The sequence below is a fragment of the Brachyistius frenatus genome, unplaced genomic scaffold (genome assembly GCF_029030835.1).
Source record: "Brachyistius frenatus isolate BFR_SWC_R1_liver_20210118 unplaced genomic scaffold, ASM2903083v1 Contig_8, whole genome shotgun sequence".
In the NCBI taxonomy this organism is placed as follows: Eukaryota; Metazoa; Chordata; class Actinopteri; family Embiotocidae; genus Brachyistius; species Brachyistius frenatus.
In genome coordinates, this window is record NW_027210607.1 from 5,150,147 (window position 1) to 5,168,083 (window position 17,937).

General features: G+C 43.0%; 1 protein-coding gene across 1 annotated transcript in view; it reads right to left on the bottom strand.

The window, feature by feature from the left end:
* The window catches only part of ptk7b (protein tyrosine kinase 7b), a 74,835-nt gene extending 58,388 nt beyond the window's left edge, over positions 1–16,447 (bottom strand). Inside the window, exon 1 of the mRNA XM_069690053.1 lies at positions 15,808–16,447. Within this exon, the coding sequence (XP_069546154.1) occupies positions 15,808–15,904 (97 nt within the window). The 5' untranslated portion in view covers positions 15,905–16,447. The remainder of the gene's footprint in view (positions 1–15,807) is intronic.
* Positions 16,448–17,937: the final 1,490 nt, after the last annotated feature.

Here is a 17,937-nt window from a genome sequence, read left to right on the forward strand (position 1 = left end):
CATTTAGTTACAGTATGTTCTCTTTTTACTTATGACAAGAAAACTCATGCAGCTTCATACATATATATATATATAAAAAAAATCTAGTCCTATCATTTACGAGCCTGTAACTACAAAGTTCACTGTCTCATTGGGACACCAAAAATGAGGCTTCAGTTAAATATTACATGAATTCAGACTTCCATTTCTTAAAATAAAACAAATATAGGTGCTACGTAAATACTGTCAAAATCCTCAGTCCACAGAGAAATGCACCCCGCTCGTATTCAGCAACTGTGCCATTTGGACTTAAGTTTGTGAAGCCACAAACTCATGCTGATGTCATAGCTCCGTCCTCTGCACGATCTACTGTCCGACCTTTTATGCATAAGAAAACGTCAAGCGCTCATTTCATCACAGAGATAGAAAGCTACAAACCTGTGGTTGGCCTGGACGTGCATCAATCATGAAGGGGTCAGCTAATTGATATCAATGTGCAGATACAATATCAATATCAAGATATCGAGACAAAGACACAAGACAGGCTGTGCTTGGTAGAGCTTTGGACAGAAGCTTAAGAGAAAGAAAACGATACCGAGATGGTTTTGAGTAGTTAAATCCACAAAAATATGTTCTTAAGGATATCAAGACTGCAAATAAATCATGGAAAAGTATACGATTTAAGACCTTTAAGGATTTCCTGCCTGGAAGTTTAAATGTACTTGTTTCACTGGGATTAGATGCAGCATGCGAGGCTGATGATAGCTAAGAGCGTTATTTAATCAATTCAACTGAGAGCATGGAAGGAGAGGCGCTGGCACTGTCACATCACATGATGACCTACAGAGAAAATCACATCAGCATCACAGGATCGAGCTGGCGAGGGTCGAAAGGGCCATCGCCTCGGTGGACAGGGTGACCGGCAGAGGTCTTTGTCCGCTTCCCTCCAAAGCACACAGGCGTTTTTTCCCTTCGTGTTTCAGGACAGTACTGTGCACACTGGGGGGGGGGGGGGGGGGAGTCCTTGAACAAGGCCAGCAAAATCCCCCTCCAATCATCACTTCACAGCTGGAATGAGTTTTTGCAGCGCATTTTAAATCTGTAGCAAGTCTACTCACGTACCTACTGACAAAAATGTAACCTTTGAGGGAGCCATTTGTGAAACAAAGTGAATCTGGAGCAAATGGATCCTCTGTGTCCCTGACCTTTAATCCTTCATTACACTTTTCAACCGCCAGCGATGCACTCGGGAGCTCACACTTCCATCCGTAGTGGCTTCAAACCTGCGTCTCTTCCTCACTCTGGGTCCGGTTAATGCTTGTTAAGAGTCCATCTGCGTTGAAACCTGAGCTGGGGAGGGGGTTTCTCTTTGACCCTCTAACCTCCTGTCCCTCATGGCCTGATGTCCTCCAGCTGCCCAAATTACCACACACTCCCGCCTGACATTTAAGTTTTCATTAGGACATTTTTAGAAGGAGACAGTTAACTGTTGTCCGGTTTTTATGGACTAACCAGCCAACAGTACAGAGCCATCAAAAATACCGTCGGCTGTAAACCTTTCACTATGATTTCTATCTGTAACATGAGAATAAAAGAGGAGGCAGCTTAAGTCACTTATTTGTGTCTGTCAGGTTTTTGATGTGCTGATTAAAGGTTCTTCCTAATTTAGTTTGGAGAAAAAAAACTAAAACGTCCCCCTTAGTTGGAACTCTAACTAAGAGAAAAAGCTAAATATATATTTATGTTAATGTCTGTGCATTATTTTGGCACATTCTTATGAAAGAAATATAATTACAAAGTGCCTCGACTATTAATTGTAGGATATTTAAATCTATATACGGTCTCCAAAATAGATGTTTACAGTTAACACGGAGCTAAAAGTGAGCAGCTCACAGCTGGCTGGTTAGCCTGTTAGCATCAGCACGTGAACAAAGTGAACCGGAGAGCTGTTAGTTTGTTCTGTTTCCTGCTCACAGCGAATAAATCTTAATATCAGTTAAATATCTGTCCAGTATCAGTTCAACTTTCTGTTAACTGCAAACAATAACTGTTGTTGACCGACTTGGAAGCTGCGACATCAACACTTCCAGACCGAGTCGAGCGTCTCAGAATAAAAGCACAAGTGATTCCGCTTTGATGTTATTATACCAGTAATTCATTTACCATCCTAATAACTCTTTAATTCATTTTATTACAACAGCCCTTTAGGCCAGTATTAACCAATGACTACTGACTTATTAAGCGTTTCTCCTAATGACAGACTTGAAGTTAACATGGCTGTAAAACACAGGAAAAGGGTTTATGATGCTGCTGAAATAAAACTCAAAGACTAACTGACAAGTGATATGTATTGTTTTGGAAATATGACTCATAATATACATAATATGTAGAAGTTCTTCCCATGGTGTAGTGTTCATAAAAAGTAAACAAAAAGTGTAATAAATCATAACATAGAATCGGCAATATTCAAAAAACACAGAACATGTAGAATTAGCATTCAAGTATTGTGATAGTGCTGAACTGCAAGATTAGCACATCATCCCAGCCCTAATGATTAATACATATTATACTGTATGCGACACCACTGCGTGCATTTTATAGTTGTTCACAATCAGCCAAACACGCTCCCTTTAGGCGTAAAAACAGAGGCCAAGTGCACTGGAACATTTATGTAATAATAGTCATATTTCCAAAGTAAACCCAACATTTACCAGAAAATCGTGCACAAAGAAATGACCTGAGGAAATACACAGACTTTAGAGAATCCCCAAACTCAGAATAGCTGACCTGAGTTTGAGTGTTTACAGAAGGAAACAGGGTGCAGGGGCCAACAGCTCTTGTGGGCCCGTTGTATGGCTTTAATACACTCAGCATATTCTGTGAACGTCTCTCACCGTTTCATCGCTCTGGGGATCTCGCTCATGTTTAATGCCTTTTGAACAGGCACATAGTTTCAGAAAGAGTTACAGTGCCAGAAAGAAAAAGAAAGAAAAAAAGATCAAACAAAGGAGGAGGGAGGGTGGAGGAAAAGCTGCAGGACATCCAACGCTCTCTCTTGTAAGAGATGAGAAACATTTGTGCAAGTGTCTATGAATAGTCGGGCCTGTTTAATTCATGACCAGCCTCTTTTCTGGGAGGTGTTGTCAAGTTTATCTCCGGCCGATTGAAAATCTGAACCTTGCGTTTCTAATAAGTGAAGCTGATGCAAAGATGTCATCAGGATGTAGCCATTTACTCCCTCCGTAAGATTTTAAGGAATCAAATTAAAGCGTAGCAGATTTGGAAACGAGATCATTTCAGTGGAAAGTTGACACATTTTTCTCCTTCAGGTGTCGTATTAATCACAGTTAAGTGGCTACGGTTGGGACATTTCAAGGAGACTGTTATTGTCTAAAAAGGAACATGACAGGGAAATACTCCAGCTACCTTTTGACAATTTTTTTCCCGTTTGACTTGTATCTGGAGGTGAGGAATGCAGCCAGGCGTATTTGATTGTCACTCAAGGCGCATGCAGTTCAAACACGACATTTCAAAAAACAAAACAAAAAAAAAAAGCACAAAACTGAGCGTGCGGAGCTCTTTCAGGGTCGGAGGAGATTCTTTATCCCTTCACAGCAAGCCGCCATCGATGTGAATGCCCACCGAGCGTGAGGGAGGAATAGCAAAGGAGGTTCAGCGAGGGCTCGTGTGTCATCTGACCTCGTTTTAAGATGGACCTGGTAGGTTGCAGGGGAGGCAGAGGTGTAGCTTTCACTGCAACCTTTTCTTTGCTTCGTCCGAAATGACAGGACAGGGGAGGCAGAGGGGGAGTGGGGTGGTAACACACAAAAGGCAGAGTAAGACGTCTGCCTGGAAACCATCCACAGAGAGATGAAAGAAGCCCCGGTGAAGTCATGGTGCAAAAACGCAACGGGCAGAAATACACAGACTCCATCTCTGAATAATGGTTGACAGTATGATACAAAAAGATTAGACCACACAAAGACAGAGGAGGACAGCAGATACTGTTCAACAGTATGGTGTCATGCAAAGTGGATCATTTGTCAGAACCTATGGAGCATACATCATCTGTACCTGATCCTATGTAGGTCAAAGGGGAACTGATAGAGAGCGATACGGGTCAGAGCGTACTCAAGAGTAAGGCAACAAAAAATGATTGCTTTTATTATTGATTCATCTATTAACTATTTTCTTGATTAATCGATTAACTGTTTGGTCTTTAAAGTGTCAGAAAATGGTGAACAATTTCCCAAAGACTAAGTTGCAACTGAAAATGTTTTGTTTTGTCACAACTGACGATCCACAACCAGAAGATATTCAGTTTAAGCCCCTTCTTCACTTCCTGTAACCGGCTCTACTCCACTCAGTTTGGGTACCCGGGACTTATGAATTACAATTTCCACAGCAAAGAGTACCCTCAAAGTAAAGCCGTTACTCTGGCAACAGCACGTAGAGCTATTGTGACGTCATCATCAACGTAACACATTCGGTGGATCCTTTCGTCAGCAACCAAACAGAAGAACGTCTGGACCTACTCTACTGACCAGAGCCTTGTTTTAAGGGCCATTAATTCAGTAAATAAAAAGTAATTCAGCTAGTTTCAATAGCGGATTCTTTCTGACCAATCAGTGATCTGCAATGTTTTCATGTCACGCTTAATATCAGCTCAGCTCCCTTTGAACCTCGACGGAGGTGACACTAAAAATGGTACCACTATCCACAACTTCTGCCGGATGCGTAAAAAAACAAAGTGAATTGAGCCGAGCCGAGATCGGCAACGGAAAAGAAGCTTCATTATCATATAGGAAGGAAGGACCAAGAACATTTTTACAAATTTGGAATCAGAGAATTTTAGCATCTCACCATTAAAAAAATGACTCAAAACAATGAATTGATTATCTAAATAGTTGGTGACTAATATTCAAACATCAAGTAATCAATTAATCATCCAATGCAGCTCTACTGAAGAGCATACACTATTTTGTATGTATAGTGGAAGTCAGTGTATCACACCACAAAAGTGACAACAAGCTTTTTGCATTTAACTGCTGAATTAGTGTGAAGGTGTGAATCTGGGGAGACATGCAAAATGAACAAATGACACTCTTGCTAAATAAACCTTTTGTCTGTTGAGGGCCACAAAGAAGGTCGAAGACTTTATTCGATTTCATTACATGGCCGTGCCTTGTATTTTTTCTGTGCAAAACGTAATTTGCAAATTTTTGTCATGCAGCGATAAGCTCACTCAAACTTGTATCCCACGGTGACGCATCATCAGTCATGTGGAAGAACGAGACAGAGCGAAGGATGAATAAAAAAAAGGAGCCAAGTGTTTGGAAATTCATGGGTCTGCAGTTACGCAGAGCTACACTGACCCACTTCTCTCGAGAGAGAAACACATTGAATCAGGTCTAACTTAGGTTGTTGTCTGGTTTCCTGCAGAGTCCGTAATGATAATCCACACCAGGACAAATAAAGAACTTGCTATGAAAAGACAGAGACAGATGCGTCACAGGTGCACATTCCACATGCATATACCAAACTAAGACACGCACGCACAAAAAAGCCTTTTGTACTGTCTGTGTTTACGTATTCTTAAAATTCCAGTGGCAGTAAACGCCCCGTGTGTTCAGCAGCTTCGAGGTCCCCATCTGCACCGCAGGAAGTCAACAGCCAAACAGCCGTCAGCCCTGTCAGCCCTCTCCTGCCACGGCTGTTGTCCAGACCCTCAGGGAGACTGCAGCCTTTTCCCTCCATCCTGACAACACACACACAAACACGCACACACACACACACACACACACACACACACACACACACACACACACGCGCGACCCCCGACCACATGGTGCACAGTGAGGAAAGACACGACCATGACCCTGTGTCCGGGTCCTAACCTGGACGAGGCCACAAAGCTGCATCAAGGGGGACGAGGAGGACGCTGCGGAGATCCTCATCCGCTCTGACCGAACGCCAGCAGGAAACAAGCCACAACAAAACATCTACTTCCTCTGCTATCTGGCACAGGCGGGAAAGACCATTGTCAGTTGTCAGACACAACACGGGCATTTCTATCGGTCGTCACCTCGGCAGATAAGGACAGGAAACACCGTCCCGCGCTCCCAAACCAACGAGGTTGTGTCAGCTGGCTGCACCTGCACAAAGCGGCCTATTGTCCTGGTGTGTATTGTGTTTTTGTCGTCCGTGGGCATCGACCAGTGTGTTGTTTTTCCACTCTCTTAACTGAGGATGGTCATAGCTGATTCTGATAGCAACGTCTGGATTTACCTTTTCATTCCACCCAAAGTCAACAGACACACTGAGATCATAGCAGTTGTACATTATACGGGCCAAAATAATAATACTTTGTTATACGAGTTTCAACAAGGAACTGGTCAGCGTAATGCTGTGCAGAGCAATATCACAACAGTTACATTATTAACAAAGGTTTTGACCATTAAAATGCAAAAAAATTTGATAATCTAATTATTTTTATTTTTTTTATGCTCATCCTTCTCAAAGGAGATAAATTTAAGTTTTTCTTTGTCATACTTGAGAGCAAATTTGATATTTTTGAGTTTTTGCACCAACATAACAAGAGATCTGAAGCCAATAACTTGGATGTGGAAAATTATAATGGGGCTTTATGCAGAAAAGAGTACAATGTTTTCAGAACTTACCACTCACACAGTTCTGCAAGTTTGCAATTCAAAAGGACAGACTGAGTCTACATGGTAAACATCTGGTGTTTTTCCTGCACATGCAGATATTCAGTATCCTTTTTATTTTCGTATACAACAATCCCTAAAAATACAAGGATCAAGTTTGCCCCCTCAAGACTTGTATTCTTGGCAGAGTGGAAAATCCCTTTAAAAAACAGTTTTTAGATTGTGGAGCACTAAAATTCTCAACGGAAACCCAGAATAAACCTTTTTAATGCCTAAAACAGTCCGAGTAGTCCTCGTGAAATATGCTGCACGGCACACACAATGAAATTAATCTTTATAAAAAATGTTTTTTTTAAAAAGGCAAGAGCTGCACCATAAATCAATAAAAGCTAAAGTAGTGAGGAAGGATGGATGTTACTGGGTGAAAGCAACTTGCCAAACAAATGAGTGGATCAAATTTCCCTTGACATGGCACCAAGCTGTCAGATATTGTGGAGGTGTTTTGGGCAGCAGGAGACCAGGCAGAGTCCAGAACCAGACTCCTTTAAATCACTTCAGACCCAGGAAACAAAGACAATTTGTTTGGCTACAGTAACAACTTCCCCAAAGCAGTTTTCTGAATAAAACACAGCTGTGAGCTCATTTCAGCTCCGTTCCTGTCAGGAGAATCGCTTCCCAGACATCGAGCAGAAATGTAGAGGTTTACCAAAACCTCCTCGCGCTGCAAACATACTCGGTTATTCTGCCTGCGCTGTGCCATCCCTCTGTCAGAGCTGATTAAAAAAACGCTCAAGTCTGGCTGAATGCAGACTCAAGGGGAGGTTCAGAGAGAGGACAGCAGAAAGGAGGACGGGGGTTTAAAGGGATTCGGCATTTGGCATAGTTTGTGAAAGTGGAACGAAGTGAAAAGGAGCGGACGGAAGGTGAAACAGAGTACGAGTGCGGGGAACAAGATGGAGCCGACGCTGCAGAGGTTGTTCAACACAATTAAAACCACACGTGACAACAAAGCCTGTTGTGTAATGAGCTTCTCTGTGCGGTGGCAATTACTGTCTACCAATACACAACACTGCATTACGAGAGGTGTACAATGGACAGACACGGCTGCGTGACAGACCTCAGGTCAGCAGAGGTGATTATGGAGCCATTAAATGAATCGACTGAACCGGCTTCACTGCAAGAGGCTGATTACAGAGAAAACAGAACTCAATCCTAAAAATGAAGTAACAATAAAGATTATACATGAATCCAGTTTTCACACATACGCAGCGTCAAACACGCAGAACAACTACAAATAGAAAGTGCAGGAGTTTCATCCTGATTTTCTACCTTGCTTATTCCTTTGGTTAAATACCATTTAGTCATATTACATTAGCTGGGATATGTCACCACACCACACCAATGTAATGCGACTACTGAACATATTATTATCTCAATTTCATGCGTATGGAAATTTGTTATCAAATGAAAATCTATCTTTTGATAGTCGGTGGTATAGGCTAATTCAGTCGGTGCCATCAAAGTCAAGTACCAAGCCTCTAATTCAAATATACTTCATACTAGCATGGCACGCAATTTAAGAGGCAATAGAGAGAGTGATGAACTACACTGTTTGATACAATTAAATAAAACCTTTATTTACTAGCTAAGAGTATTCTGTTCAGACAAACCACAAGAGATGATATTATGTTGAGCAGTACATTGGTTGGAGGTTTAAGATGTAAACAAAGGCACCAAAGGCCAGTTAAAGAAGATTTCCACAAGAAAATGCAATAATTCAGACCAAATACAGTTGAAGAGCAATGAGAACAAAGAATTTAGGGCGTTTCATTGCCAAGGTTTCCACAGCAGGGATTGTTTTTGTTTTTTTTCCAGCTAGCAAGAAACCAATCAAAAAAAAAAGAATAATTAAAAAAATAAATAAATATTTTTTTTTTTTTAATATTTTCACAATATGAATACTGATCACTTAAGAGTAGCCAAGAGTGAATGTGTACTTGAAAAAAAAAAGGTATTTCATAAAAAAATGCTATTAAACTATAGCTCTCTAAACTCATGCGGTCATCCACAACAAGGCAAGATCAGACAGAGGAGTCAGATGAAAAAGTAAAACTGTCCAAATTAAACCAATATGACTGAAGTTAGTTTACGAGAGACATTTTTTTTAGACTAGCAACAAGTGTTTTCAGCTTGCAGAGACTTAATCCTGATGGATCTGGTGTGCCTGAGCTACGAGCCATCCCTGTTCAATCACGGTAAGTCAACATTTCTTCTAGTTAATTGTTAAGAAAAAAATAAAACAATGTAATTCCCCCCCAAAAAAAGTCTTAAATTTTTTTTTTCCAGGGCCTAATATCAAAGAAAATGCTCTCTGGAGATATAGTTGTGTGGGGATATTCTTCTTTGTGAGAGCAGCTGAAAAGATACACCAGTGCTCCAAAGCCTGGGAGAACACCAGCAGTACTGTGGCACTTGGTTTACATCCAAAATGTATGAGCGCCGATTCAAAGGAACCGGGAGGCTCCCAAACATTCTCAGGCTTCCTGCGCCAAGACCTGATAAAGCCACCAGCTTCAGACACACATTAGGCTGGCTCCGTAATAATACGCAACAAATCCCAGCTGCACAGGTTTAGTCAGGTACCAGGACCAGGAGGTTAACACTGTACAGGCTGCCATGGAGACAGAGCCTGGCCCTCCTGTGGCCTCTTGAGCTCTGCTTCCACCCCACAGCGGGAACATGGGAAAATGAGGAGCGCTGGCCAACACAACAAAGAACAATGAACTGGATGACACAGTAAATTAACACGGATAAAAAAAAATAAAAAAAAAGACTATATTATTACCAAACAGGGACTGGTCCCTCTGCAGGGTCAGTTGTAGCCAGCTGACCCCAATAATGTGAAGATCAAACAGAGCTGAACTCCTTTGCCATTAAACACTGGGGCCTTGTCAGCCTGTTTGAATCTGCTGGTGTGGCAGGGAGGAGCTGCAGCCTGATTGAGAGCTGCCTGATGTCACTCTGCCTGTGGCCTGTTGCTATGATGAGTTCATTCAGCCTCAGCACACAAAGAGTTAATGGCTGCTGGGATTATGCAATGGCATGCCAGACGCCTTTCTCCTCTCCTGCCCTCCTTTCTTCCCCCTCCCTCCCCCTTCAAACGGGCTGAGGCCAAATTAGGCATTCCTGCACGTTTCAATCAGATGCATTTGAATGCGGCGGCGTCGCTGCACATGCTTTGGCAGCGACGTGGGAACAAAACAGGGATCTTGTTTCACTCCCCGGCTTCCCCTCACCGGGGCCTCACACCTGCCCTGCAGGGAGAGAGTTGTCCTGAGGATTTACAACTGTCTGAGCGGGTTACAGCTGCAGAGTGTCAAACTAGTAAAAGCATTTGCATTTATCCTTTAAAGGGAACATGAACCCGGTGGGGTCTCGCTAATAGCTGATAAGTGATTTCAGCAACCGCAGAAGGGATTCGGTGGAGGTTCAAGATGGTCAGAAAATATCAGACCCCGCATCTGATAAGAGAATAATAATGTCACATTACTGAGGGGTCGCTGTGGCTGAACGAGGGAGGAGCGCCATGCAGGGTGCTGCCATCAGGAGCACATTCACGCACCTTGGGGTTCAATGTCTTGCTCAGGGACGCTTGGGCACGTGGACAGGGGGAGGCGGGGATCGAACCACCAACCTTCCGATTGGTGTGCAACCCACTCGGCCGACTGAGCCACAGCCTCCCGCCCCAAGTCAAAGTAGCTCCATGTGTTTAATCAGACAAGAGGAAAAAACAAAAACCTGCACATCTGTAATGTTAGGGGGGAGGATTTTACAACTCTCTCTCTTGCAGCAGCAGGTATCTTGTTGTTGCTGTGATAGCGAGAACAGCAGTCACGTAACAGAGTCATTCACCAGGAATGTTTCCTGGCACTTATTTGATGACATCTCACTATCATAGCAGTGAGTTTTTTTGTTTTTGTTTTTTTAAATGTATATATTTTTAATATTTTTTGAATCATTTCCTGTCCACTGACAACTCACCACTGCATGCCGTTTTTAATTATTAGATATCTTAGGACATTTATTTAAAAAATCAAATGTTTGGCTGGGAGAATCTCAGGACTGAAGCCATGGTAAACAGCAAAGCTCCTCTTGCATAGTATCCCACTGAAGCATGGCAGCAAGTAATTGGAAACACCATAAACCAAAAGAACATTTTTTTTTTTTGCTGTGTGCAACACAACAAAGTCAACAGCAGCAGCGGTGGTGGTGGTGGTGGGTCGGGGTGAAGGCTCGCCACCCCTCCAACTCAGACAGGAGACGGAGCTGTGGAGGCACAGAGTCAATAAATAACCGAGATCCTTCCAGACTGGCAACCACGAGGGGCAGCAGACCGACCCCGACAGGAAAGAAGGAAAAAGAGACGCAAATCTACTGATTCCAATCACAACCACAGGATCCAACAGCAGAGCCAGCAAAACCACAAGCACATGCGCCAACACACACACACACAAATACATGGGTCATTAGGTACAGTAATCATCATTTCAAGCAAGCAGCTCTGTTCCTAACAGTGCTTTGTTTATTTGGCTTTATTGATCACACGGGGCAGCATGGCCGCACGGAGCACTGGTCATTACGAGCTGTGGTTATTTTTCCGGTCCGAGCCGAAAGCGTCGGGGAGATTCTGTCTTCCTGCACAAATCAGCAGGTACGCTTCCTACACACACGCATACCAACGCTTTTATGTCAGAGCCTGGAAAATATGAGCCAACACAGCACGTTATAAAGCGATGGTATCCATCTTTTCCTTCATTAATCGCTCCGTCAGGCTGACCTAAGGGTCGTTTGTGGCAACAACTGATCCATAAGTTCAAAATGATTCCAATCAACATGTTTTAGAAAAGCTGGCAAGACACTAGAGAGAAAATAAAGCTAAAAGAAGGAAGCGTTTTTCTTTTAAATTCATTTCTCATAAGAAAAATAAGCAAAAAAAAAAAAGAAAAGGAAGTTCTTCTGAATTTCTAAACTGTACTCTGTGACTGGCTTTCACTGACATCAACATCCAAACATCTACTTGTAGCCACATCTGTACGCTTCACTCTTAGCTTCTCTAAAAGGCTCTTTGATGGTCTGCTCCAAAAATCTTCCAACATCCTGAAAGTCGGCAGGCCGATATCGATTTCAGGGTCACAGGCTGGAGGACAGAAAACCCGAGATGATGAAGCCGCGGCAATTTATAAATGACAAGGACCCCCAATCTACGAGAGAGTGGGCCGCCATGACTGCAGCCTCTGAAGGAGTGCAAGAAGATCCTCCCCTGGGAAAAGAGCCCTCCATCCAAACGGTGGGCAAAAAAAAAAAAGAGGACTGTCAAGTTCAAAAATCTTCACCTAAAACTGAATAAACACCGTCTGATAAATGACCAGAAACAGGAGCCGGAGGAGACCTTGAGAAATCCTCCCCCGGTCTCACAACTTGGGCCACTAGAAAAACTCTCTGATGTTCACAAACACACTGAGGAGCAGGTCTGAATGGTGAACTCGGTGCTTTGTTGTGGTAATACGCTAGACTTAAACTGATAAACTGGTTGGGCTGAAATCATGGCCAATATTAGCTTTAGATATTGATCACAGATATATTGACATCAACATATGTTGGCTGATAAATGACGAGAAATTGCAGAACAGAAATATGAAAGATTTTGTTGCATCTTGTCATTACATAGTTTGTCCACCAGAAAACACTGACGGGTAATATATCAATATAATATTGAGATATGAAACTAGATATCGTCTTGCGTGTTGGATATCATAATATGGTATAGGTGTTGTCTTTCCTGGGTTTTAAAATCTCCATCAAAGACATTATAGCCACATTACTGATGATTATTGATCAAAAAACGTTGTGGAAATATTTTGTAAAAGCACCAATAGTCATCCTACAATATTGACATCAAGATATTTGGTAAAACAAATTGTTATTCGTGATTGTGAACACATGGTGCAGCTGTAGTGATATCGGAAAAATGTTTTGCATAAATTATTTTTTTCTGTTATCATCTATTATTTGTCGAGTCAAAACAGATATTTGATAGAGATTCTTTAAAAAAAAAATCAATATTGAAATGGAGGGGAAAAAAACATTCAAAGTTTAAATTTAGTTTTTTTTAGTTGCCCAACAGTTGCCAGTATATACTTCAAATATACTACAGCCATTAAGGGCTGCTTTATGTTGCCTTGGAAACATATTAACATTAGAAGCTTAAACAAAGGGGGATGAAATATACAGCATAGTGTGTTGCAGGGCTGCTGTAGTGGATTGATTTAGATGTTAGTAATGGACTCCGCAGATGTTCATACAATATTCCAACCCTTGCTGCACTACAACAAACGTGATATCAGAATTAACTGGAGGGGTGAAAAAAAACAGCCCAGCAAAGCTCAGATCAAAAACCCAGAGACGCTTCGAGGAAAAACAAAACAATCATCCTTTAAACCGTCTAATGTGAGAAAACTGTAAGACGGAGGAATACATTTACAGCAGTTTATCAAACCACAAAAGCAATCATCATGCTGAGGTCTGTGTTGCAATCCACTCCGATCTATCTAAATACATTCATCAGTGCAATTTCATTATGATGATTACACTCAAACACAGGCCTGTAAACCCCCGAGTGTGTATCTGAGAGTAAACAGAAAAACTTCACGCAATCTATTTCTGTGTATTTAAAATCGACATCCTTTCAGAGGAGGAGGACTGGTGTGCAGCCTCCCTGCCTCCGGGCACAGCGGGGATATTAAGAGCCGAGCGTATGGATTTTGGAATAAAGCAGCGGCAGGTGGCCGTGCCAACAAAACACCACCGAGAAAAAGCCCTCATTGTTTCTTTTCTGATACGGTACGAGCGCTGCAGATCGGCTTCATGCACCTTCTGTGCAACCACCGCTGGGGGGGGCTTCAGCACTACACCGACGCCCTGTACCCTTGTGGGTCAAGCACCATCCATCTTTGGACAGAACAACAAATCCATTCCACTAACCCTATGACATGCAGCGTGGTTTCTACTCCTGCAGTTCAGGTACAGTATCGTGTTATTACAGCATGTTGCGGAAGGCAGAGAAAACGAACAAAGTCAATAAAAGCGAGTTTACTCGTGACGTACATCAAGAAGTTTGATGACACATCTTCATCATTAGTTGTGAATCTTTTCTTTTCCTGCAGAAGCATCCAAATTATTAATGTGGCAAGAGACCTGGAATTCATATCTTCTGCAGCTGCCAATGAGGTAGAGATCAAAGACCAGGGTCTGAGGAGAGATGAGTGCGTGAGGATGCTACTTAAATATTTCACATCTATCTCAGCTGCTCTGCAATAAGCCCAGTCATTTTTTTTCCTCTCCATCATAAATCTTTCAGTGGCCGAGATTGAAACAGAGGAGGAAGGGGGCAATGAAAAACACACGGCAAAGACGGGGATGAGGGGAGGAAGTAAGGGGCAGGCGGAGGGGAGGAAGAGCATTAACATGGTGGACATTAAACCCAGAAGTGGCTTTCATCTCCTCTGAGTAAGCCGCCACGTCACCGACCATCCGCAAATAGAAACCAGATCGACAGAGAAGCAAAGAGCGGAAGAACAAAAGAGTGATTTTTTTTTTGTAAATTAAAACTAAAAAAAAAAAAAATAAGATGTGGGTAAATATTTGAGCACAATATTCAGTTCCAGCAGATCAAACAAGCCTCCAGAAACAAACATGGCGTGTTTGGTGTGGACAGACTCATGTGGGGAGTAAAGTCACACATTTCTGATCTTCACACATTCAGAGAGCCAGGTTCTTTTTTCTTTTCTTTAAATAGGACATTTCTGAAGCCGGGCTGTCGTGACAGTACCTGGCTCGGCTCTATTCATACATTTCATAAACACGAACCCACAGCAGCCTCCGTCTCCCCTGCTGCCTGCACACAGAGGACACATTCATCCCAAAGCGGGCACCATGAGGAGACCGGAGGGAGGGGGGTGGACAGGGGGGGGCAGACACACTTCAACTTAAAGGAATTTTTCAGCCACTTTGACTATCGCAGCTGTGTTGAAGGCGCAGGCAAACACAATCTGTGGAGATCAGATAAAAGTGAGTCAGTTTTGACATGATGAGCGGCGAGTTAATGAGCCAGATCCTTGGCAGGATAACAGCATTCCTTTCACAACCTTAGGAAGGATCTCTGCTGCGGAGGTTATGAACTTTGAGATGCTTCGTCCATGTGGGAGGGCGTCCAATCAGGTTCATTTTTTAGGGGTGGGGGGGTGAAACAGGCTGCAAACTCAGGACTGCTCTGCCCCCCCCCCTCCAGCACGAGAATGGCACCCATGAAAAGCATGCCAAGCTGGAGGTCAGAGAGGCAAACAGTTATGAATATGATAATCAGAACTGGCGTATCCAGTGTGTTGTGTGAGGTTGGAAGTGCACTCCAGGGAATACATCATGACATGGCAGGGCTGCTTCAGTGATGTATGGCAGCCCCACTATCATCCCACCCAGTCCCTCCTTCCACACCAGAAACATAATCACTGTATCATTGGGAGAGATATGTAAACAAACATGTTGGTATATTGTGCATGAATTATTTAAAACAAACTATTTTCCCCAATCAGGACTTTTTTTTTTTTTTTTTTTAAGTATTTAAATTATTTCAAATTCCAAATAAATGTTGTGAAATCCTGGAAAAAAAAATAAATAAAATCTGCCATTTACTTTTAAAATGCCAGTTGTTCCCCCCTCTCCCACCCCCACGGTCAGGGATCATTGGGGGAGGGGTGCCCCCTTCCTCCTTGATCCCCCCCCCTCCCAAACAAATTAAAACTTCCTTAACTGTGAACTGCACAGAAAATGTTCCTCTGTATGAATGAACAAGACAAGCAGCTGTAACCGTAACTTTCCTCCTCGGTAGTATTTCTGCTGTTGCGCTCACAAAGCAGTCAGTCACCACAATGAACTAACTTCAACCAGCAACAGCTATTTCGTCCTAGAAGCATGGAGGTCAAAATCGGGGTCCACTTCAATGGGGATGGGGTTGTTTTTTTTTATGTACACGGTCTAAAAGCCTGGACGTAAGTAGAGCAGTGTGCGCTGCTCGTAACGGAGAGTACAGTAGCTTGTTACCAACCTTGGAGGCAAATAAAGCCAACCGCGTACATCGCATCCACCGGGGGGTTCCTCCGGCCGTCCCTCCGCCGGGTCTGGCTCCCTCCTGCTAGGTCCATGACCGTCCTGGTGCTCGGCGGCGGCTCCCCGGTACTGTTCTCCGGCGGCTACGGGAGAGCCGTAGCGCGAAAAAGGGGAGCGTCAAAAAAACACAACAAAAAAAAAAAGGATCCGTGCGTCACCGTGTGCGTACAGGTAAACTGAAGCCCGCTGCCTGCGCAGCTCCCCGGGCGAGGGGGGGGGGCAGCCAAGGCGGCCTGCTCCACCTGGTTGTTTCGGAGACTAGCAGGAACAAGGCAGGAACATGTGGGACGGACGCGTCGCTTCACGGGCCAGCCGCAGACACAAAAAACGGCTTGGCGAGTTCAGACTGAGGAGCCCCGGCGAAAGTTTGCAGCGAAGTTTGAACTTCCAGGTGTCTCACAAGGTGTTGGTGCGGATTTCGGCTGCGGTGGTTCATTACAGCCCGGTCCGGGTAGCCGCCGTCCGCCTGCTGCGTTCAGAGCAAACCGACCGCTGGACCAGTTCAAGCTTCAACTGGAGGGAGTTTCGCTCCGCCGTGTTTCCAAGTTGGCGTCCTCCCTCCCACACGCCTGCGAGTGAATTTTGTTCCATCAACGTCAAGTGAGCCGAAACAACGCACGTAACTTCCTGTGTACACTTACAAAATAAAATGTCATAACGTTTGATTTCTTCGACATTTTTTTGGAAATTGTAGCAACAGTACTTTCTAGAAAAATACATTTTATATATATTTTTTTACCTTTGAATCACTTTGCCTGTATTTTCATGCTGTGTAACATCTTTAGGGAAAAAAAGCTATTTTTATTGTGAATCTTTTTACTCTTTCTTATATTATTATTATTTTTTTTAGATGTTATCATTACTTAACTTCTCTTTCCATATTATGTATGTGCTTAATATATATTATACCTTGTTTTCTATGCCCCTGTTGCTGATTGTGCACACTTGCATATTTTAATTACATGGACTTTCATCACTAAAATGTTTTATAAGTATATTTAGCAATTTTTAGCCACGTCATACAAATTTTGTTATCTTTAGTTGAACAATACAAAGCCCACCAAGTCTTTTACAGTTTTATAATTTCGCACTTTCCAAAATTCAAGCCCGAAAAACATTTTATTTTGAAATCAAACATCCTGTATCAGTCTGTGAACCTGTGGTTAATTGAAGTGTTATTCTCCTCTCCTCCTACGGAGCGGCTTCCGGTGGCAGATGCCCGATTTGGGATAAGGAGTACAACACTGCGACCCCCTGGTTCAATCTGATCACTACATTTGTACTGCACATAATGCCAGCTACTTTCATAGTGTAAATAATTCCGAATTTTTTTTTTTAATTTATTTTTTTTAAACAAAGTGCATTATGCGTTTATGTCCTGCAGGTTAAACAAATTGGAAATGAATAAAATGTTGTTTGAATTGGATCCAAATTAGACCTCTATTTGTTTGCTCTTTGACTCCTGCAAGTCTATTATGCTCTAAAGATGCTGTCTACTGTCCCTGATTGTGCTTAGCATAGTGTTGTTTTGGAAAATCATGAATCACGGTGCTCTCACATTACAGTTAAACTCCTGTGTGAGCTCACATGACCAGGACACATCACTCTGACCACAAGGTGAAGGCCCCTGCTGGCACCACCGGTCCTACTGAGTGTGGGACCGGTGCCATGTTGCTGGTCCAGCTGGCTCATGGGCGACTGTGGCTGACAGAAACAAGGAGTGAACCAGACTAAAAGATTAAAGGGGCGAACGCAGCGATACTTGATGCTTTGAAGCGGCTGTAGTTGTAGTAGTAGTAGTAGTAGTACAACAATTAAATTGAGATTCATTCATAAAAACCAGAGCGCCTGAATTCCTGACTTCCGAGTGCTTCAACAGCAGGCAGGAGCTGCAACATTCACGCTTTTATTTGAACTGTATGAGGCCATGGTGTCAACTCACATGCACTAATGAACTCTGCTTCCGACTTGCTGGAGCCTGACAGCTCTCAGCGGAGCCCAAAACCATCCTGGGATTGGTTCAGATTCAAAGCTCCACATTAAAGCTCTGACATACTGAGAGATTACC